Source organism: Aquarana catesbeiana, linkage group LG04 (genome assembly GCF_042186555.1).
Source record: "Aquarana catesbeiana isolate 2022-GZ linkage group LG04, ASM4218655v1, whole genome shotgun sequence".
Classification (NCBI taxonomy): Eukaryota; Metazoa; Chordata; class Amphibia; order Anura; family Ranidae; genus Aquarana; species Aquarana catesbeiana.
Window position 1 is genome coordinate 656,206,152 of NC_133327.1, and position 24,893 is coordinate 656,231,044.

A 24,893-nucleotide genomic window follows, 5' to 3' on the forward strand; every position below is an offset into this window, starting at 1 on the left:
ACCGATTACCGATACTTTTTTTTTAATGTCACGTGACAGTGTTTTTTTTTTTTCATTTTTTTTTTTTTTTTTAACAGTGCTTGCTTTTTTTTTGGGGGGGGAGGGGGTGAACGTTGTATGTGTGTGTTATTTTTTTTTTTTTTTACAATAATATTTCTTTTATTCTTTATTGTTTTTTTTTTTTTTTTTCATCAGCCCTTTTGGGGGGCTTTGGTGAGATATCAGGGGTCTTAACAGACCTCTGATATCTCCCCCTTGAGACAGAGAAAGAGACAGAGGATAGAGAATCCCCAGTCCCTTTCTCTGCAGCGTCAGCTGCACTGACAATGAATGGAGAGAAGACCGCAGCTTCTCTCCATTCATAAACTGACACATCGTAATCACAGAAGATTACAATGTTTCAGTTATGTGAATGGACAGAGTCAGCTGACTCTATCCATACACAAAGGAAGGAGGAGGAGGACGGAGGAACTGAAGGGGAGAACGGAGGGGACAGATAAGAGCAGAACGAGGGGACAGCGGAGAGGGACAGATAAGGACAGATAAGAGCAGAACGAGGGGACAGCTGAGAAGGACAGAGGAAAGGAGGGGGCACGGAGGAGGATGCAGTGACAGTCAGCTGTGAGCGATCACCGCTGTCTGTCACTAAAGCTGGTGAAAGCCGCTGGGGGAGAATCTTGTAACTCCCCCACGCGCCGATCACAGCTGACAGTCCAGGTATCGGGGGAAGCATCGGGAGCATTTGCCCGAGTACAAGTACTTGGGCAAATGCTCGGTATCGGTGCCGATACCGATACTAGTATCGGTATCGGGACAACCCTAATACAAATTTACAGTGTAGTCATAGTTGCTATTTATATATGCAAGCTTTAGCCCTGGTTCACACTGGAGCGTTTTGACATGCGATTTTACATGTCAAATCAGCAGCAATTGCCGTCAATGGCACTGTCCTAATCGGTGCGATGCCGCACCTGATGAGCTGCACCAATTTCAAAAAGTCGTTTCTGTACTACTTTTTTTTGCGATTTCTGGCAGCGATTTACATTGACATCTGTGCAGAAACCTGCACAGATGTCTCTGAAATCGCGGCCGAAATCAGGCCTGACATGCGGGAGTGAAATTGTGAGAGTTCAGCTGAAATCGCACGGCTTCATTCCCACAGCTCAGTGTGAACCTGGGCTTACTCTCAGCTTTGCATGGCCACACAGTGGCCATACTTTACCTCTTTTCCTTACGACGCGAGGCTGTAGCTCAGCCAACTTATTAAAAACAAGGCACCTTCTTTCTGTCCGATATTCTGTCTCAACGGTTATTAAAAGTTCTGTTGGAAAATTCAAAACGAATTGCACTCCTGTGATCCTTAGGAGAAGCTCAGGCTGGACTTCTCCTTTAATATCCTAAGAATATTCCCTCACTAAAAATGCTGCACTGTCCTCTGTATTGTGGAAGACCTCTTTAATGCACAAGAATAGCAAGTGCCGAAAAATTAGTACTGAACAAATATATCTAGGTCAGTGTTGGTGTTTGTAGTGAATGTTGTGCTGCAACCGCCTTCCACACCTATGTATTTTGGCACATGCTTTGGCCGATGGCGCTCAAAACAAGACTCTGCATGTTTACTATGTTCATGAACATCTTATGTTATAAACATTTATAAATGGGATTTGCATAATCCGAATGGAAAACTCCATCCATAGCAAATGTTGTGTCCAAAAGTGGACTTTGCTTTTAAAGAGGAACACTTACTCTAATAAATGTATGTACACTGTCATTATTCTTTTTATACAGGACATATACTATATTTTCAAAAGTATTGGGACACCTGCCTTTACACGCACATGAACTTTAATGATAACCCAGTCTTAGTCCGCAGGGTTCAATATTGAGTTGGCCCATCCTTTGCAGCTATAAAAGCTTTAACTCTTCTGGGAAGGCTGTCCACAAGGTTTAGGAGTGTGTCTATGGGAATGTTTGACCATTCTTCCAGAAGAGCATTTGTGAGGTCAGACACTGATGTTGGACGAAAAGGCCTGGCTCGCAGTCTCCGCTCTAATTCATCCCAAAGATGTTCTGTAGGGTTGAGGTCAGGACTCTGTGCAGGCCAGTCAAGTTCCTCCACTCCAAACTCGCTCATCCATGTCTTTATGGACCTTGCTTTGTGCACTGGTGCGCAGTCATGTTGGAACAGGAAGGGGTCATCCCCAAACTGTTCCCACAAAGTTGGGAGCATGAAATTGTCTAAAATGTCTTGGTATGCTGACGCCTTAAGAGTTCCCTTCACTGGAACTAAGGGGCAAGCTCAACCCCTGAAAAACAACCCCGCACCATAATCCCCCTCCACCAAATGATCTGGACCAAAGCAAGGTCCATACAGGCAAGGATGAGCAAGTTTGGGGTGGAGGAACTTGACTGGCCTCCACAGAGTTCTGACCTCAACCTGATAGAACACCTTTGGGATGAATTAGAGCAGAGACTGCGAGTCAGGCCTTCTCGTCCGACATCAGTGCCTGACCTCACAAATGCGCTTCTGGAAGAATGGTCAATCATTCCCATAGACACACTCCTAAACCTTGTGGACAGCCTTCCCAGAAGAGTTGAAGCTTTTGTAGCTGCAAAGGGTGGGCCAACTCAATATTGAACCCTATGGACTAAGACTGGGGTGCCATTAAAGTTTACATGCGTGTAAAGACAGACGGCCCAATACTTTTGACAATATAGTGTATATAGCGCCAGCAGTTTGAGCAGCACTTTACAAAATAAAGGGAGACAGTACAGTTACAATACAATTCAAGACAAGAGGGTTGGGACTGTCCTGTGAGCTTAAAATCTAAAAGTGAGGGACAGGTGATACAAAAGGTGGGTGGATGAGTTTTATGAAAAGGTTGCTTATCTAAAAGGCAGAAATGACTTTCTCAAGGGAATCCCTACCAACCTCTGGAGAACCTGTACTGTTTCACTGAACCCTGTTTGAGAAAAACTGTTTCAAAAGGAGTGAAATGTAGGTCAGTAGGTGGTCAGCTGCAGGTTAAATTTACATGAAAAGATCTCAGAAGATCTCAGAAGTATCTTAAACTGGTTTCAAATGCAAACTGTATTGCAGATGGAGATGAGCTCTTAAAGGGCACATACTATCCAAATCGATGATCTAGAACAGTGGTCTCCAAACTGTGACCCTGGGGCCGGATATGGCCCTTTGCTTGCCTTTATCAGGCCCTTGAGGCATTATTCCTGCCACTGATACCAACAATGGGGCACTATTCCTTCCACTGACACCAACCATGGGGCATAATTCCTTCCACTGACAAAAAAAATGGGACACTATTCCCCCCACTGACACCCACGATTTCTCCCCCTAATACCAAAGATCTGGCATTGTTTACTCTCATTGGGCCAACCTCATCTGCAGATGTCGCCCAAATCGTCCCCTCCGCCCCTCCCAGGACCTCCTGCTCTCTAGCTCCCTTGTTACCTCCTCTCATGCTCGCCTTCAGGACTTCTCCAGAGCTTCTCCCATCCTCTGGAACTCCCTGCCCCAGTATGTCCGATCAGCCCCTACCCTGTCCACCTTTAGGAGATCCCTGAAAACTCATTTATTCAGGGAAGCCTATCCCACACCCACCTAACAAGTGTCCCCGAGCCACCCCCTTCAAATCATTCCCCACATCTATTACCTTTTGTACCACCACCCCCTCCCTTTAGAATGTAAGCTCTACGAGCAGGGCCCTCCTGTCCCTTCTGTATTGAACTGTACTGTAATTGTATTGTCCCCCCTATACATTGTAAAGCACTGCGTAAACTGTTGGCGCTATACAAATCGCATATAATAATAATAGTTGGGCACAGTCCAACCCCCCCCCCCCCCCCCCCAAAGTCTGTAGGACAGTAAACTGGCCCTTTCTTTAGAATGTTTGGAGACCGCTGATCTAGAAAATTCAAGAATGTAAAACAAGAAGCATGGGCAGGTGGCCCCCCTTGTATATTTCTAAGGCTGAACATATACAGTATACTGTCGTCATGAATAGTTGATAGGTGAAGCCACTGAGGTTGTCACAGGCCACAAGGTGTGTATACCCGCTCAGGTTTTGTGGCCCCAAAATATGTGAGAATTTAGACGGGTAGCCACATGCTTGCTGTAAAACCAATCCATTCATCAAGACAGGACAATCCTGACATGCAATAAAAAATTTGAATCCATTTATGTAAGCCTGTTGGCTCAGTTCTTAAGGCTGGACTCAAACTATTCCCTGCATGCAATTCACATGTCAGGAGATTGTGAGCGGCTCTTAATGGAGACGGTTCAGACATCTCCGGAGCGGCTCCAGAGTAAATAGCACAGGAGTCCTGTGTGTCTTCTGGTTCGCTTCCGGTCTGAATTCAGACTAAAATTCGGACTGAAGAGGGACACACCGGACCCCTGCTGTGAACCACTCCGTGCTGCAGTGTGAGCCCAGCCTTAATGAGGACTCTAAAGTATTAGTTCAGAAGAGGATCATTGAGATCAGTTTCCTGAACATCCCATTGATATTTCTTTTTATCTGGCAAATCTGCACTGTTGGGGATTCCGGTGGTTTCCATGCTGGTCACCTGTGTGGGAGCATTTTTTTTTCAAGAAGGGACATCGAGCTATAGAAACACACATAAATATATATTTGTCTTTGTGTACATTCGAAAGATTGGGCAGGGCAATCATATTTCATGTTTTTGGGTCAGCTTAGAAGATGACTCAGGGAAACCGTCAGATTACAATAGCTTTAGTTTCTTAAAGGACAACTTCACATATGTCCACTCCTGCCATGAGTACGACTACCCATAGCAATGAAGAGAGAGGTGCATTGCACATGCCCGGAATGAAGAGGATCCATCCCTGTCGTTTGGTTTTTACCGTGACATGATTAGCAGGCTAAGGAGTAGTTATGGGTAATGCTGATTAAAGTAGAAGATTGGGGTTTTTAAATGAATGAACCTTCTTCCGCACCTCTATCCTGCAGCTGTCCCTTGTCAACTCTAAGACCAAGAAATGAATGATCACATGACTGCTGATCGCTCAGTTCTCAATCTGCTCAGAGCAGAGAGCAGTGACTCTCATCACTCTCTATTCTGCTCCTCCAGCGCTCACTAGTGTGCCAGGCAGGTGAAGGGGGGCGGGCGCAGCTGGCTCCAGCTCCCAGCCACACACTGACAGGCGGAGCGAGCTGCCAATCAGGAAGCTGAATGGATCTTGACAATATTGTCGGGATCCTATTAGATCCTGGAGTGGCTTTGCTACGTGAGCTAAGAACGGGCAACAGCGCGCTATTAACTGATTCTGGGTCACAGGGGAGCAAAAGTAAGTGCACTTCTATGACCCAGAAGGGAAAAAAGCTTTAGCTGTACTTCTCTATTAAACATTTCAGAACATTGTGATACCAAACTATTCCACAGACTAAAAGGTGGGGCTTGGATCACACAAATGATTGGCCTAAATTTGGGGTTTAATGTTCCCCTTTCAAAATGCACAGAATCCTCTAAAAAATAAAAGAGAAGTGCCTGCCTTCCCCACCTCCTCTCTGGCAGAACGCTTAAAGGGGAACTCTGGTCTTAGCTTCTGTCTTGCACAGTTGTACAGGCTCCTCTCCTGCATTGAAATAGCTTACTCTGATTTTACTGCACACTGTGAGCTTCACAGGTGTATTATACCTGTTTTTTTTTTTTCAGGACAAATTGGGCTTCAGTTTGGTGGTAAATGGTAATGGATATCTTCTGATGTGTTTTATTATCAAAGGAAAACTGGCCCAAAATAGTAAAAAAAAAAAAAAAAAAGTTTTTGTTTCTTGGTACTACCATAACCTTCCACAAAATAACAACCCAAAATAAATTCTCCTACTCCTAACGATCACAGCGATACCACATACACTATATTTCCAAAAGTATTGGGACGCCTGCCTTTACACGCACAAGAACTTTAATTGCATCCCAGTCTTAGTCCGTAGGGTTCAATATTGAGTTGGCCCAGCCTTTGCCGCTATAACAGTTTCAACCCTTCTGAATAGGCTGTCTCCGCTCTAATTCATCCCAAAGGTGTTCTATTGGGTTGAGGTCAGGACTCTGTGCAGGCCAGTCACGTTCCTCTACCTCAAACTCACTCATCCATGTCTTTATGGACCTTGCTTTGTGCACTGGTGTGCAGTCATGTTGAAACAGCAAGGGGCCATCCCCAAACTGTTCCCACAAAGTTGGGAGCATGAAACTGTCCAAAATGTCTTGTTATGCTGACGCCTTAAGAGTTCCCTTTACTGGAACTAAGGGGCCAAGCCCAACCCCTGAAAAACAACCCCACACCATAATCCCCCCTCCACCGAATGATTTGGACCAGTGCACAAAGCAAGGTCCATAAAGACATGCAGAAGCAAGTTTGGGGTAGAGGAACTGGACTGGCCTGCGCAGAGTACTGACCTCAACCTGATAGAACACCATTGGGGTAAATTAGAGTGGAGACTGCGAGCCAGGCCTTCTCGTTCACGTCATTGCCGGACCTCACAAATGCGCTTCTGTAGGAATATTCAAAAATTCCCATAGGCACACTCCTAAAACTTGTGGACAGCCTTCCCAGAAGAGTTGAAGTTGTTATAGCTGCAAAGGGTGGGCCAACTCAATATTGAACCCTACGGACTAAGACTGGGATGCCATTAAAGTTCATGTGTGTAAAGGCAGGTGTCCCAATACATTTGGTAATATAGTGTATCTGTAGGTCAGTTGTACCCGTAGTACAGCCCAGAAGCAATAGTGTGTGTTTTGGGGGGGTTTATACTACCTAAAGCACACGGACACACTCATACTAATTTAAAAATAAAAAATAAAAAAATACTGACCCTGATTTTTGACCCAAACACTAATCCTGGAACTGACCTATATCAGACCTTGATCTAGGTTTTTTTTTTTTTTTTTTTCTTTTCTTTTCACAGTGACTGATCACTGTGGTAGCCATTCAGAGGCTATTGCAATAATCCAGTGACCCGGAATCGGGAGTTCCAGGTCCCGATCGTTAGTACGGGGCCTGGAGCTCTCAGTGAGCCCCCGTTCGGCGCGGTCCCAGCACAAAAGGAGATATGCAAAAAGTCCAGTGGGGCCGCATATTTGTGTGGGGTTGGCGTCAAGGGGTTAATTGAGGATCAGCATCACATGAGGGCATTACTACAGCTTCTTGTTTTTAGGCAGCTATGTACAGCACCCTTCTGGCACCCCTAACCAGCCCCAATCTGCCTTCACTGCATAGAAAAGCACAAAGACCAGGTAATGTCACTGGGTCCAAAATTAGCATGTTGGTGAAGTGGAAATGAAGGAACCGAGCAAGGCAAAATCTAAGCAGATTTATCTTCAGCTTTCAATTTTCTAGGTACAGGTGCACTGTAAATTTGCGTATATAATGTAGAAACCTGGCATTATCTGGAATGTTATCACATTTCCACATCAATCCCAAACTGGTAAACGTTAAATAAACATCCTAAATGTCCATTAAGCATGACGCCATTAATTGTGATGTCTTAATTAAACTTGCCTGAATCTGCGCAGAGTACGTCTGGATCCACTTCTCTGGTTGAACAAACATTCCTGCTAGTGCAAAAGCAAATATAAGGACTAAGATATTTCTAGTGGAGATGATTGATGTGACTGCACTGTCGTGTGTTCCCAATGCAACTCTGCAGGAAAAAAGAAATTGGAGCGTGTGTTTAAAGCACACATTTTCAGTTCGGTAAAGAACAGCGTGCCAAGTTCACCAACCTGTATTAACACCCGGAATCCTTCTTCAAGGGGAAGGTAGAGTTTGTTTGGAGAGCACTTTTTTGGAGTGGTTATTGCAAAGCTTTTTCTACAGTGGAACTAAAGGAAAAACATTTATAATTATATAAGTTTCTTTTTTGCCATCGGTGTCCCATTGGGGGAGATTTCCATTCACGTCCTGTCCTATTGCCAAAACAGGACATGAAAGAAAATCCCTCCAAAGTGAGAGAATCCATGGTTGTCACTGGAACTAGTGTCCCCATTGGAAGTTTTCCCCTCTCTTCCTGTTCTGGTGACAACCCAAAGTTTGGGATTTTATGTCATTTTTACTCTTGATGATAACCAGGACAAATAGGTGTTCTAATCCACCTCCACTTTATCCAATACGTAGCCAAAAGTTTTTTTTTGTTGTTTTTTTTCTTTTGGGTAGTGTACAGCCATGGCCAACAGTTTTAAGAAGGACACAAATATTAATTTTCACAAAGTCTGCTGCCTCAGATTTTATGATGGCAATTTGCATATACTCCAGGATGTTATGAAGAGTGATCAGATGAAAGTCCCTCTTTGCCATGAAAATGAACTTAATCCCATAAAAAAAAATGTCCACCACATTTGTGAAGAAGGCTTCAGGGCACCCAAGAAAGTCCAGCAGGGGCCAGGACCGTCTCCTACAGTTGAATCAGCTGCGGGATCGGGGCAACACCAGTGCAGAGCTTGCTCAGGAATGGAAGCAGGCAGGTGTGAGTACATCTTCATGCATGGTGAGGCAAAGACTTTTGGAGGATGGCCTGGTGTCAAGAAGGGCAGCAAAGAAGCCACTTCTCTCCAGGAAAAACATCAGGGACAGAGTGACATTCTGCAAAAGGTACAGGGATTGGACTTCTGAGGACTGGGGTAAAGTCATTTTCTCTGAATGCCCTATCCAATTGTTTGGGGCATCCGGAAAAAACCTTGTCCGGAGAAGAAAATGTGAGCACTACCATCAGTCCTGTGTCATACCAACAGTAAAGCATCCATTCATGTATGGGGTTGCTTCTCAGCTAAGGAAGTGGGCTCACTCATAATTTTGCCTAAGAGCACAGTCATGAATAAAGAATGGTACAAAAACATCCTCCGAGAGCAACTTCTCCCAACCATCCAAGAACAGTTTGGTGAGGAACAATGCCTTTTTCAGCTTGATGGAGCACCTTGCCATAAGGCAAAAGTGATAACTAAGTGGCTTGGGGAACAAAACATCGAAATTTTGGGTCCATGGCCAGGAAACTCCCCAGACCTTTATCCCATTGAGAATTTGTGGTCAATCCTCAAGAGGCGGGTGAACAAAGAAAAAAAACACAAATTCTGACAAACTCCAAGCATTGATTATGCAAGAATGGGCTGCCATCAGTAAGGATGTGGCCCAGAATTTGATTGACTGCATGCCATGGCGAATTGCAGAGGTCTTAAAAAAGAAGGGTCAACACTGCAAACATTGGCTCTCTGCATAAACGTCATGTAATTGTCAATAAAAGCCTTTGACACTTATGAAATGCTTGTAATTATACTTCACTATACTATAGTAACATCTGACAAAAAGATCTAAAAACACTGACAGCAGACTTTGTGAAAATTAATATTTGTGTCATTCTCAAAACTTTTGGCCACGACTGTAGGTAAAGATTAGAACCCGTTTTATTCCTGTCTGCATCTCCTCTAAGTATATTCACCCTCTCCCTTTGTCCTGGTGCTGATTTTCATTGAGACAGGAAGTGATAGGAAATTCAAAAATTTGGAGTGGTCAGCAGAACAATAGGTTAGTGGTAACCTGTTTAGCTGACAACTGTCTGAGAGGGGAATTCAATTCACTCTGTAGAGGTTTTGCCTCCATTTCTGTTGCATTCCCAGGACAGGAATCTAGGAGAAATCTCCCCAACAGGACACAGACAGAAAAAAAATGAACTGACAATGGATTTAAAGTAGGACTAAAGGAAATTTTTTTTTTTACGTACCTATAAAAAGGTATAATGATGAGCAAAATGGGTAGAGATTAGTTTTCCAGAAATACTGGAAAGGTTTTTTTATGTACCAACATCCCTAAAGATAGTAAAGCAAAAACGTGTGTAGAATGTGGGACTTTAAAGGTAGACCCAATATATGGAAAAACACTATCAATTAAAAATTATATAAATATTTATTGAGACAATTTTAAGAAAAAAGCAATAAAATGTAAAAACCGTTTTACATTCATAGTCAAAGGTGAACATCCTTAACCTAGTGTTGACAAATGAAGAAAAAGAACTGTAATCACAGTTCATCAGGAAAATGGACGAGGATTTTTGACTATTTAACGGCAATACACATGATATGAACATCCATGGATGTATAAAAAGAAACAAAAAATGAGAATAAATGATTACATGAAAATAGTACATTAAACATTTGTATTTATACATATTGATAGCTCTTTAGCTTGTATAACCATGACTCCACCGAAACCCCCCCATGTACCCCAACCCAACCCTACCCCAAACTTTACACCCACCTCCTCCATGATCCCCAAACTGACACAAACACCACCCCTACGTCAACTCCATACCTCAATAAGAGTTCCAGGGAAGGTAGCTAAAGAGCTATCAATATGTATAAATACAAATGTTTAATGTACTATTTTCATGTAATCATTTAATCTCGTTTTTTGTTTCTTTTTATACATCCATGGTTGTTCTTATCATGTGTATTGCCGTTGAATAGTCAAAAATCCTCGTCCATTTTCCTGATGAAGCCTTCTTGGCGAAACATGTTGAAATTTGCGGACGTGGTTATGATTAGACTTTTGTGATTACAGTTCTTTTTCTTCATTTGTCAACACTAGGTTAAGGATGTTCACCTTTGACTATGAATGTAAAACTGTTTTCACATTTTATTGTTTTTTTCTTAAAATTGTCTCAATAAATATTTATATAATTTTTAATTGATAGTGTTTTTCCATATATTGGGTGTACCTTTAAAGTCCCACATTCTACACACGTTTTTGCTTTGCTATAAAAAGGTATAGTGCAAAAGTTTATCCCTAAGCCCTACTCCATTGAAGGCATTGTGTCAATATGGATAATGGCCAACAAGCTTGAAACTGCTGTATGGGATTTGGAATACATGGCTCTTTAGGCCCTCATTCACACCACTGTGATTTCTCATGCACCTGCCTTCCCATTGCAATGCACAACAATGGAAGTCACATTATTCTGTATGGTGCCCATTCACATCAATCTAATATGGGGCAGTGCGATTTTTGAAAAGGTGCAGGTGCTTCTTTTGTTGAACCATAGTGCATTTTGGCCCATTTGGCTACAGTGGGAATACATGCAAAATGAGTGTACTGTATATGCTTTTATGACATAGTTTCTGTGTCCCATTGGGGAGATTTCCCTTCCCCTAGAAAAAGTCTTAGAACCCCCAAAATGTGTGGGAAAACCGCGCTATTCAAAAATATATAAACATAAAAAGCAGCAACTGTCCTGTGAGACACACACAGTATAAACAATCTTCATTCATAAAGTTGCGCTAATATAAAATTGACACAAAAACAGTCCAACAGTCAAAAGAATTCTTCAAACGATGAACACACCATCCATCACCAGAAATGTGTGATCTTGAGTGTAAACCTCCACGTTATATAAAATGCTTGTTTACTGACTCCAATTAACCCCCTATTACCGAGGGTCAAAGTCGCTTGTGGCTTATATACCCTGATGGGGCCTCTATCCATCCAGGGGAACCAGGAGATAGAAATAGGACTGCCACTTAGAGACTTGATCGTGGATAAATCCCAAGAAAGAATAAAGATTGCCATAGCCTAAAATCCTTTTGACATTTTAATCGAATAAAGAGATTGCACTTACATCACATAGTATAAAAACGCATTGTAGTAAACAAGCCTGGACGATGTCATCTTGTGACGAAACACGTAGGGTTGAGCGACATCCTGACGTCACCACGTATACAAATACAGATTTCCCCTTGGGAATTGGACTTTTTAGGCACAGATTGTGAAAGGATTTTTTATAAAAAATTCTTCAAATGTATTTAAGTATCAAAAAGAATAACAATGATATACAGAAAATTGTAAAAACATGTAATGTTAGATCATCATATATACACCATCAGATGTACATAATAAATGGAACTAACCATAATGTAAGCATCCATAATGTAAACACAAAATACTAATTGTAATCGTAATTCCTACATGTTACGGAGTACATTGGACTCCTTCTTCAGGGATTATCCGATATGCAGTTATAGTGATAATGGTAGTGTAAAAAATATAAAGATATGCATTATACATCCATTAGATACTGAACCAACATGATGGCGACAGATGAAACAGCATACAATAGCCACTCACATACTCACATGTCTAGTGATGGCACAAGGCCCAAGTGGATAGGGCAGAGGTGACCAAGATGGCCAAGGGATGCAGTATAGAAGGAGAAATTCAAAAGAAATCTGGTCAGTAGAGGAGTGGACGCCGAGCCACCGCAGTGCAAACCGGGACCAGAACAGCATTGCTAGGGGCGGAAGGACAACAGTTAGGGTAAAAAGAATGGAAAAATAACTAAAACCCTATGCGTGTGCACACACACCCGCATACACACATTTAGTGTATGTGCGTGTGTGACCAGCATCCTAACAACCAATGATGTCATCGGTTGATAAGGAGGATGTCTGTTGCCTCCACAGCATTGTTCCTCCCCTGCTCCTCTCTATCAGCTCTGGGGTCACATTAGCTGAGTATAAGGCAGAGAAACCGAGAGAGAAAAGAACCATTGGAATACTAGTCAGTACCAGTGTGCAAAGGTGTGTTTGCTTTAGAACAGGGGTCTCAACTGCGGCCTGTGGGCCGGATGTGGCCCTTTGCTTGCCTTTATCCTGCCCTTGTGGCACTATCCCTTCCACTGATACAAGCTACTAGTCCTTCCACTGACACCCAAGATGGGGCACTATTGCTCCAACTTACACCAATGATGTAATTTTTTTTTACTCCCACTGACCGCCAAGCCTATTGCATTTTTTACTCCCACAAATGCCTGGGAATTTTCTACTCCCACTGACCACAGTTCCAGCCCCCTCAATATTTGAAGGGCAGTAAACTGGCCCTTTGTTTCAAAAGTTTGAAGATCCCTGCTTTAGAAAAATAAATCATCTCTAATGTTGGGTGTCCTATATGTGTGGATGTTGCTGCATTATGTAAAACTATTAGTTTAGTTTTTTTTTATATTTTAGAACGGGGTGCCTTGAGATTGTGCAGAATTTTAAAGAGTGCTTTGACTGGAAAAAGGTTGAGAAACACTGATCTAAATTCTGAGACTCAGTGGTTCTCCCAATTGAACATCACAAGTCTTGGCTTTCAGCTGAGTGCCCCTGTAGGCCTAGGAGGCAGGGAGTGAGTGACAAATGGTAAGTGTAATGCACACCTCCCAACATTTTGAGATGGGAATGAGGGACACCTACTAGCAAATGTATGTAGGCATAGGACACGCCCCCTGCCACACCCCCTTAACCACTGCCGGCCCACCGCACGATGATGTACGTCCTTACTTTGAAGAGGGGTATCTTTGTTATGGCAGCAGCTAGCTGCCATAACCCCGGTATCTTCTTTAGCCGGCAGTCCGTTTTCAGATAAAAGTGGTCTCTGCGGCGGATTCGCCGCAAGATCACTTTTATAGGCGGCGGGAGAGGGGACCCCCCCTCCCGCCGTGCTCTGGTGCACTCCGCCACTTACCGGAGCCGTCGGCAGCGGCGGAGGTGATCGGGTGTTTCCCCTTGGAGACGAGTGAGGGGAAGATGGCCCCCACCCGTCTCCATAACAATGCAGGGCGGAAGCGACGTCAATCTTCTTTTTTTTTTTTTTTTTTTTTTTTTATTGCATTTAAGTGTAAATATGAGATCTGAGGTCTTTTTGACCCCTGATCTCAGATTTAAGAGGTCCTGTCATGCTTTTTTTCTATTACAAGGGATGTTTACATTTCTTGTAATAGGAATAAAAGTGACACATTTTTTTTTTTAAACAGTGTAAAAATAAAAGGTAAAATAAAAAAATAAATAAATACATTTTTAAGCGCCATTCCACGAGCGGGCGCAATTTTGAAGCGTGACATGTTGGGTATCAATTTACTCACCGTAACATTATCTTTCACAATATAAAAATAAATTGGGCTAACTTTACTGCTATCTTATTTTTTAATTGAAAAATGTGTATTTTTTTCCAAAAAAAGTGCGCTTGTAAGTCCGCTGCGCAAATACGGTGTGACAAAGTATTGCAACAACCGCCATTTTATTATCTACGGTGTTATAAAAAAAATGTATAATGTTCGGGGGTTCTAGCAAAAAAAACAATTTTTAACTTGTAAACAATGCTACTCAAAAAGAGGCTCGGCCCTTAAGTGGTTAAAGGAGAATTAACAACCCCCCCAAAAAAAAGGTTAATTAAATCCACAAGTGCTTTTATTTTACCACTACTATTCCTTTATTTTGGCTTTTAAAATGTACAAATGCAGCAATTTAGAATTTGGATGAAAGGTTTAGCACTGGGAAACTTTTTGAAAGATAAAAAGTGCATTTTATATATATCTATATAGATCAGACCAAAATGAGGGACAAATGAGGAGGAATGAGGGACAGAGAGACATTGCTCCAAATCAGGGACAGTCCCTCGAAATCAGGGACAGTTGGGAGGTATGGTAATGCATTGCAGGCACATTCTTTTCTACTGATTGGATGCTGTGCCAGATTGAGATTTATACCCGCTGCTGTTTATTTTCCATATATGTTATTTTTGCCTCTTTAGCTCTTGTCAGCTGCTAATTAAATGTTGGTAGTAGCAACCGGACAAGAAATTTCTGGAACTGAAACTGACCCTAGGGAAAACAGAGGAAGTGTATCTCTCATACATATAAACATATTAATATGTTCTGTAAATTCTGCATTGTGAAAGGAAGCATCATATATTCCAAGCTTCTGCAATATCCAAAAAAGTTTGTGCAGCCACCGATTTATCTCATTCTTAGTATTTGTCTATGGCAACCTCTTTCAACATTTCTTTTCTACCCCCAAGGAAGCCTCGAAATTATTTTCAGGTCTTAGGAATCCCTTTTGAAAACGAATATTCCTGCAACTCATGTAACTTAGTGTGCTCAATATTTTGCAAAAGTTGAAGTGATACTAAAGTCTTGTTTGTTATTTTTAAACAAACAAAAAAAATGTTATACTTACCTGGCCTGTGTTGTGATTTTGCACAGAGCAGCCCAGATCCTCCTCCTCTCAGGTCTCCCACCGGCGCTCCTGGCCCCTCCCTCCCTCCGAGTGCCCCCCACAGCCTACAGCTTGCTATGGGGGCAGCCGAGCTGCAGCTCTGTGTGTCGATTCAGACACAGAGCTGTGGCTCGGCCCCGCCCCCTCTCTCTCCTTGATGGTTCACTGACTAAGACAGCAGCAGAACCCAATGGCCCCCCAATGTGTCTCAGAACACAAGTTTTTTTTTATCTTCACGCATAGGTGCATGAAGATAAAAAAAAAACTTCTGCCTTTAGAACCACTTTAAGAATAGGTAATGTGGTGTCCTAGAGATAATTTGTATTTGACGCCCATCTACTGTACAGGACAAAATTATTTTAAACCAATAATCTTCAAATGAAATGAGTAAAAGAAAATAATGCAAACAGCGAAAATTGTAGTGTCTGCTAACATAAGTGGTTAGATTTAAAGTGACCGCTTCTTAGTCTCGTTGGCCAGTGGAAAATTGCCCCTTGTGTTAATTGTCAGTGTAATTAGTAGATCGAATAGCCATAAAACTCAAGGAACCTCTAGCACCTTCTGAAGGAAATCTAGGGTTCCATGGAGCCTCGGTTGGGAAAGACTGGTCTGTAGTCTACAGCAGTGGCCTCCAAACTGTGGCCTGGAGGCCCTTTTCTTGCGTTTATCTGGACCTTGGGGCAATATTTCCTCCACTGACACCAGCAATGAGAAATAATTCCCCCCCACTGACACCAATTAAGGGGCTTAATACCTCACAATGACACCAACGATGGGGCACAGTTCCTCCTAATAACACCAACAATGGGACACAGTTCCTCATAGTGACACCATCAATTGGGCATGATTCTTCCCACCCAATTACACCAACAATAGGGCACAAGTCCTCTCACTGACACCAAAGATGGGGCATTGTTTACTCCCACTGATGTCGGGACATTTTCTACTTTCAAAGGCCACAGTCCAGCCTCCCTAAAGTATGAAGGACAGTAAATTGGCGCTTTGTTTAGAAAGTTTGGAGACCCCTGGTCTACAGTCTAGACCAGCCTTACTCAACTGGGGTTCCTAGGAGTTCCGTGAGCAATGAGCAATTTCTACCTCTCATATAAGTAACCACTGACACCAGTGATCTTTTTAGCTATCTGTAAGGCTACTTTCAGACTGAGGCGCTTTGCAGTCATTTTAGCGTGAAAAATAGTGCCTGTAAAGCGCCTCTCATGCCTCCCCAGTGTGAAAGCCCAGGTGCTTTCACACTGGGGCCGTGCACTTGCAGGACGAAAAAAAAAAAACAGTCCTGCAAGCAGCATCTTTGGGGCGGTGTATACACCACCCCCAAAATGCCCTGCCACCCTCAAAATTGAAATGAATGGGCAGCACTGCCGAAGCGCCTGCAAAAGCGCTTTGGCAACGCCGCAACACAGGCTCTTTTAACCCTTTCTTCAGGCGCCAGCGGGGGTTAAAAGCTCCCCGGTAGCAGCTGAAAAGCTAGGCAAGGTGAAAGTACCCTTAGGGGGAAGAAGTCTTCCCACTGACCACATATATATGGAGCATTCTTCTTGCTGACCATCACACTAATGTTCTATGAGCTGTAAATGTAGTAATTAGTAGGGGTTCCCTGAGACCAGAAAGTTCTTTAAAGGGTTCCACCATGTTAAAAAAAGGTTTGTCTGGGATGTTGTCCTATATCACCTGCCGACGGTAACATTGTGAATTTTAGCTGTCGATATGCTGTACTGAAAAGAGACAAAAAGACCAGACCAATCTAAAAGTACCAGTGGGTCAGAAAGTGAAAAATGTATCAGCATAAATGCTCACCTACACAAAAGTGTTTATCCTGGCAAACAGGTTAGTCTTTCACAATATATGGAGTCCAGTGTTCAGATATTGATGCCAGGTGTAATGTGCCACGCCTCAAGTGTTGATTGTTAATGTACTGTAGATCTGTAATAGATGCTGATGGATAATTCTATATGCTAAGAACAATACCCAAAGTAAATAAATTTACACAAGAGTGGACTACCCTACACCTTTGTATGCACAGACTTGCAAAGCTTTTGGCAAGCTTTGAATAGCTTTTTTGGAGCCTTTAAATCAAACTAGCTCCAGATAATAAATGTTGATTATAATGTGAATGCTGTCTGTCACTTTAAAGAGGCTACTTGTAGGCTTCAGTAAGCTGTAGCTTTAAAATTGTTGAAAGCTTACTAAAGCTTGACAGAAGCTTGTTTTAAAATGACAGGCATCACTCCCTTTAAAGCGGAGTTCCAGTCATAATTTTTTTTTTTCTACATTAATCACCAGCATTAAATCTAAATAACAACCTTTGGAAAAAACATTTTTTTTTTTTACTCACTCACCTTTTCTGGTCTGTTGCTAGGGGGTCCCTCGTAATCTGCCTCTTCCTCTCCAAGGCGACTGGCGTCATTTCCCTCGGCGCTTGTGCTCGCTAGTGCTCCTGGGAGATGTCTGTTATCATTTCCCAGTAGTCACTGGGCAGCGCCGAGGGCTTCGTTGCCCTTACAATGGGGGCAGGCACTTCCGGCGCAGCCGCCCGTTGTGATGGCAGCGTCAGAAGTGTACGGCACATGTGCGAGAACAGGCATGCATGCTGGTAGCTCAGCTGTTCCAGAGCCCGGAAGGTAGTGCTTGTGGGCTTCACATGCCCACAAGCACTATGGAAACTTGTACAAAACAGGAATATAAGAAATATTCCTCTCTAAAATCGGCAATCGAGCGCACACAAACAAAAAACGTGAGTGCTTTAAATATCCATTATAAACAAAAGATATGGATATTAAGAAAAAAAAAAACAGTGGGAACTCCACTTTAAGATCAATGTTAACATTCAAAAGGTGTTTTACGAGCTTTAAAATAAGTACTGAAGCTTGTCAACAGCTTTAACCAATGCTTTGCAAAAGCTTGCTATACACCTACATGATAAAGGCTTTAATACGGTGTTCCTCAAGCTCATATTGATCATGTACTACTATCATGATGTTTTACTTGGCCATGGAATTGAGTCTTTTTAGGATGCAGATATCACAAACTTGTATTAAAATGTATTACCCCAGAAATAAAATAATGGGGTGGGCAACTACATGGCAAATGAGGTTAAATGTTGAAAAATGTAAAATAATGCAAGTTACTCACTAGGGGGAGACCTTCTGAGGGATTCCAGAATGGAAACAGATCTGGGGGTCCTAATAGATGACAATGGCACACAAGGCCAAGCGGCTACAAGCAAAGCCAGCAGAATATTAGCATGCTTAAAAAAGAGTATAAGATAAAACAATACTCCTGCCACTTTGTAAAACTCTGGTTCAGCCACACCTGGAGTATGCTGTCCAGTTCTGGTCACCGATCAAGGATGTGCTGGAGCTGGAGAGAGTCCAGAGTAGGGCAACAAAATGAAAAAGGGTAATAAGGGGACTGGAGGACCTCAGTTACTCCAGAGGACTGGAGAAATTACTACAAACATTAAACTTATTCTCGCTGGAAAAGAGAAGCTTGAGAAGAGAGATGATAGCGTTCTACAAATACCTCAATGGTGATTCCAGCATAGAGAGGAAACTATTCCGTTTCATGGAGTTTGCGAAGACATAGAGCCACTTAATGAGATTGGAGGGGAAGCCGTTTAACCTTAAACTGTGAAGGGGGTTTTTCTTTATCATTGTGGTAAGGATGTGAAACTTCCTTCCACAATCGGTGGTGTCAGTGGGAAGTATTAATAGTTTCAAAAAAACTCCTAGATGGGCATCTTAGCAAGCACATTATATAGGGATATGATTTTTGAAATGAGCATGCACACGCACCCACACAGGTTGGACTGGATTGACTGGTGTCTTTATTTAACCTTCCCAACTATGCAAATATGTATTAAGGCAGATGTATGCTTCTACTTTTCTTGCTTACACTGCCACCGGAGTCTCCCTTTTGAGTTATTGTTGGCTTTTGGTGCAGATACTCATGTTGGGGATCCCCACCCTTTAGGAAACCCTGTGAGTATGGAAGACACCGCTTCCTCCAAAGCGGAACCCATGGACCATACATCTTCACAGGACTCTCACTTCTATGAGAGAATTCATATTCAATCCTGAGATCACATCCGCTGATGCAGTTATTGGCTTCTAGTGTCTCCTCCCATTTGTATACTTAGTGACCTTTTTTTTTTTCTCTTTACCTTATAGAAAACCAAACGTGACGTCAACAACTTCGACCAGGACTTCACAAGGGAAGAACCTGTCCTAACACTGGTGGATGAAGCCATAGTCAAACAAATCAATCAGGCTGAGTTCGAAGGCTTCTCTTATTTTGGAGAGGAACCTTTGGCCTGATTTGGTTGGCACCATGATTTGTACCCTCATGCAGTAGTCCTATGGAGACAAAACACGTGACTGAGATTCAGTGGATCCTTACAAACTTGTTTATTATGAGCCTGCTACTTGTGTAAAGATACTATTTATTGTTGCTGTTTGTTATGTTTTTTTTAACTGAAGGCACTCTTATTTTCTGTCTTACAAGCAATGCAAAATTGTGTTTTGTTTCCGAAACTGTAGCTGTAACATTCTGCTTGGTCTGTGACCACAAAATACTAGACAATCTTAGGAAAAAATCATATTTTTTTCTTTAATGTTGTGAGTTAGCAAAAATTTACAAAAGGAAAACAGTGCAGTTTCGGCAGTGAGTTGCAAAATTCTAAATTATATGATCATTCCCTTTTAAACCACTGAGAATAGAGATACTGTAAAGAGAGATGAAAATATGTACAAGCATTCGGGCATAGAGAGGTTTTTTTTGTGTGATGCTGGTCCAATAAAAAAATATTAAGACCTTGTGTAGCCTGGAGCAGGGCTGGAGATATAATAGGCTACGGTAGACTTCTGTCTAGGGGCAGCAGAAGAGGCGGCTTTTCCCTGCAAAGCTATTTTTCTTCTATCGTTGATGGAATTAATTTATATTATAAGCTTATACATAAAGCGTACTCTGCTCTGCTCTGTTGTGAGGTCAGAAGGTTGTAAGGTGTTCTGGGCTTGTCAGGTGTGGTAGCCACAACATAGGGTGCCAACGGTTGTAAGCCTCCAGGCCTCACCAAAGTAAATCTATAAAAATTACGTGCAAATTTTTTCTGCCTTAAGGGATGCAGTCGTTCTTTAAAATTGATAAATATTCTACCAAGAGTGCACATACACATTGGGGTTGATTTACTAAAATTGGAGAGTGCAAAATTTGGTGCAGCTCTGCATAGAAACCAACCAGCTTCCATTTTTTTTTTTTTGTCAAAGCTTATTTGAACAAGTCGAAGTTAGAAGCTGACTGGCTGCACCAGATTTTGCCCTCTCCAGTTTTAGTAAATCAACCCACTGTGGTGTTTTTGGCATTTATTTATTATCTTTTGAAAATGTGCTTTATAACCAACTTATCTGCATAGGAATGAAGTCTCTTTTTGGGCTTGGATTATTAGAATTCCCATCATCACTAATTCAATTTTGGTTTTTCAAATTTATTGAAGGCATTAAAGTGAAAAAGGTCTAATTAACCTAAAATCCAAGCTGGCTTACATAAAGAGTTCAATGTATTTACAGTGCTATCTGAAAAATCCTAGAAGCTGAAAAGAAGTGATGAGACTAGATGCTGAAATCATTAATCTTAAGTTGGTCATACACTGGTAGAATTTTATTAGAAAAATTCATTTTTGGTTTGTTCAATTTTCTAATAGGTAATGGAGTCAAATCGATAATCGTTTTTGACCATAATGATGAAAAAAATGTAACCGGTCGGAAAACTTTTCTTGAACTGTGAAATGTGGTTTTTGATTTGTGAAATTCTATTCATTCCAAAATCAATTTGTTCAAGCAAATTTTTAAAATACGACATTCATCAAGTCTTTGATGGAATTATTGAATGTACTGGTATGGTTTTTCTTACAAACATTTCTATGAAAATCTACCAGTGTATGGCCAGCTTTTTGGGGAATTCATTTCAGGCAGCCTCTCTACCGGCCCCCTTAGATAGTGGGACATTTTTTAAGCCTTCATTGGCCCTACAAGCACCACCTTGCTGGAAAAAATTCAGTAGAAAAATTGACTGAGCCGGAAGAAAATTATCGGCTGAACAGATGTAGTTACTGTTTGGGGTCACCACTATATTGAGGCAGCTGCAGGTGTTCTTGGCTTTTGGATACAGTAGTCGGCAGTGGAGATTCCTCAATTCATGCTGTTAGCTTGTATGGGAAAGTTGACTGAATTACTTAAAAAATTAACCAAGTATGGCCAACTTTATCCCGATAACAGAGCAAAAGTTTACAAAATGTGAAATGCTTTAAATTTTGTATAGGTATGGAAACCTGCCTATATTTTCCAAATGTTAAAACTGACCCAAATATTAGGTCTACTTGAGGAACTGTGGCAGGAAGCAGGGCAGGAGGGTTCCAGAAATGTAATACCTACCTGTCATTTGGGAACACCAAGACCCCCTGTGATCAGTCATGTGATCCAAGGTTATGGCAGCAGTCTCCTGGGGCATTCCCATCAGCAGAGCCTTTGTGCAAACAAATGGAAACTTTGCTGGCCTGCATAATAGCTTAGGTTTAGATCCACTTTAACAGGGTTTGTAACCCTTTATATGGAAATATTAATAGAACGGCATGCATCTGTATTACATATATAAATCTGCAATTTCCAAATTGCTCTCTGACCAAGCTGCGTTTGCAAGAAATAAAAGACCATGCAGCCTCACAACAGCCATAGCAACATTTTACATAGCTTGTACAGACTTTGAACTAAGCCATTGTTTTTAGGATTATTTTTTTAAGGGCTAAATATTTTACCAGTTTATGTGATGTTTAATACATTTATCTTTGATAACCTATCCATCAAGATTTATCTTGAAATATGACGGCAGCTAATTTGTAGTCCAGAACCCTGCCTCCTATAATTTGTGTATGCCCCTAACCCCCATCATTCCAATTGAACGTAGATTTTACTTGGCTTGCCTGCATTGCATTGTGGGAACTACGCTTTTTTTTTTCTTGGTTCAGAGCTCACAGCTTGGGCATGCTGCAGGGGGAGGAGGAGTGGCCATGCTTAGGAACAACAATTCAGATCTTTTTGGTTCTTCGCTCTTTTGCAGAGTTGTGTCCACCACTGGTATCAAACACTTCCAGTTGTGCTGGATACACTATGGTTCCACATGACATGATAGCAATGTAACCGCCAGTAGCTGGAACCATAGCACGGGATGTGGCATCGGACACACCCAGAAGTGTCGGATACCAACTGTGACTGTAGCTTTGCAAGAAAGCAAATCTTGGACTCTCCACCTTTTACAGACAGACTCTTTAAAATTTTCAGCAGGTTCGCCTTAAAGGGTATTTACACTTTTTGCAGTAAAATTTGAGAAATCCCCCAATATACATTAGGTATGTGTTCCTATTCACCCCTAAAAATAAAAAAATAAAAAGATTCTTCGGGGATGGTTTAAACATAGGACTGTATAGGCAGCTTCTGTTGTAGAACGGGTGTACCACCCTGCATCATTACTTGGCCCCGTTGCTTCACTGTGCCGGGGCAGCTTCCCCCTCTGCCCACCCCTTGTCCCGGCCCTGCACCCAGGCCTTGAAACCTTTACCCTTTGTTAAGGCAGTCTGTGCAAATCCAGTTTACAACGGATAATGAGATCAGCCAGCACATTACAGACGGGGTTAATTATGGTAAACATAACGCCCTAGCCCCCTTCTTAACAACTACATAGAAAAGCTAAGTAGGATTTTTAAGCAGCAATTTTTAAATATTTATTTTTTTAATTATGCTATGTATATGGGAACATGTAATATATAAAATAGTTGTTATCCTAATTTTGCTGCCAAAGTGGAAATACACTTTAAGCCAATTTTATGTAAGCCAACTTTGGTTTAGTGGCACTTTAATTGGCTGTTTCTGATGATGAAATGATAAAAACTCTACTGTAAAATCCAAAGTCACCTTTGTGAAGTATCTCTTGGAAGGTTCCGAATGGCCCACCGGGGAGGGGTCTAGTCTCCGTTATCTTAAGATGACACCGTTACGGTTTAATGTATAGCAGGTTATACAGCACGGCAGATAGGCAACTATTGGCTCCATGACTGCTGTGAACCTACATGCGGTGCCAAGTCTACCCTGGCATAACAAAGGTAGTCTGAAACTCTGCCATACTGGAGGGATCTGAGCCTGGCTTCTGTACGTCTCCTGCAGAGCGTACCTAAACTACTACAACATCAGTATTGGCCTAGTCAATATGAGTTCTGGTATAGGTTCCGGGTCCTCCACGTCCCGTGACCATACAAAGCATTTACTGCACTTGTGTTGCTTTTGCACACTTGTATGAAACTTTAGCACTACTGTGTTTTTTTTTTTTTGTTTGTTTTTTTCTTAAGTGAGTCAAATATCACAATGTGATATGCAGAAAATAACGTAAAATTTGAACTATTTCACACTTAAGTCGAAGTGTGTGAATGATCAAACGTTGAAAACTGACATTCTGAGACAACTGTACATTATTTCATTTTTTTTTTTTTTTTTTTTGTGTATGCGTGCGTGCGTAAGAATTTTGAATTTCGGTAACAAGGGCACCATGTACAGCCAGTGTCCTGCGTTACCTTGTGTATAGATGTGCTAATAGTGTTAAAGTATGTTTTTATTTGCAGAAGTACCCTGTGTATTTTGTGTGTAAATGTATTATTGTAATGTTTCCGATGTATTTTACTGGACTGAATTTTAAGCAGTTATCGGGGGTTCAGTTAAACTGACAGGCGTGGATCCTCTGCTTCTTGAAAAAAAAAATAAAAATACAAAAAGAAACGGAAAACAAAAATACTTGTGAGTGGCAAAGTGGCACTAAGGAAGCTTTTTTTTTTTTTTTTTTTTTGCCTTTTGTACAGGTGAGATTTTGTAAATAGTGTTTGCTGCAAGGCCTGTGGAGTCTTATTCATTATAGAGGTATCAACTGCTGCATGTCATGGAAAAATTATAAAAATGCTAGTCCAAAAAAAAAAAACAAAAAAAAACTATAAGGTCAATGTGCAATACTCTGTATGTGTATTGGTTCAAGTTTCTGTGAGAAATTATTTTTTTTATTAATGTTATTATTATTGAATTGTTTTAAAAGATGTAAACATATTATGCTATACACTAGATCTATTGTATAGTAATTCTAAGCTTTGTAAAGAGAAAGAATAGGAAGGACTTCTGGATTGAATCAACAGTGCTAGCACAACATTTTTCCTTTTTTTTTTTTTCTTTTTTTTTTTTTTCCTTATGTTAAAGGGCAACTCCATCGTTTTCACAAATTTGTTATTTAGCTTTTAATTGTAATTTTTAAACCCTACTTTGCTTTATAAATAATACGGCTTCAGAAATAAATGCAAGGCTTTTGGGGGAAAAAAATAAAAATTACCCTATTTTTCTTCTCAATTTAAGAAAAAAGGCCCCAAATATTATTTTGAATCCCAAATAAACTTTTTTTTTTTTAACTCCCTTCCCACCTTCCCTGGCGTCCCCTTTAAAAGGTTTTAATGCCCAGGGGGACAGGAAGGATCGGCGATCATGTGACCACTGTGATTGGCTAACAAAATGTAGAAATGTCAAAAGCACACCAAGGATTTCTGTAAAAGGGTCCAAAGCTTTATTCACATGGTTACAGGGTACACATACCACAACGTTTCTGAGCCACGCAGGGCCCCTTCATCAGGCAAGGGGCCCTGCGTGGCTCCGATAACCTTGGCGTATGTGTACTGTGTGACCATGTGAATAAAGCTTTGGATCCTTTTGAGGATCCCTTTGTATGCTGATGACATTCCTAAACTTTGATTG

The 24,893-nt window shown here is 41.5% G+C and overlaps 1 protein-coding gene across 2 annotated transcripts in view; it reads left to right on the forward strand.

Moving 5' to 3' along the window:
* The window catches only part of PRKCE (protein kinase C epsilon), a 523,002-nt gene extending 498,317 nt beyond the window's left edge, over positions 1-24,685 (forward strand). For both annotated transcript variants that reach the window (XM_073628484.1, XM_073628485.1), the window contains exon 15: positions 19,236-24,685. In XM_073628484.1, the coding sequence (XP_073484585.1) occupies positions 19,236-19,382 (147 nt within the window). In that variant the 3' untranslated portion in view covers positions 19,383-24,685. The remainder of the gene's footprint in view (positions 1-19,235) is intronic.
* The last annotated feature ends 208 nt before the right edge of the window (positions 24,686-24,893 follow it).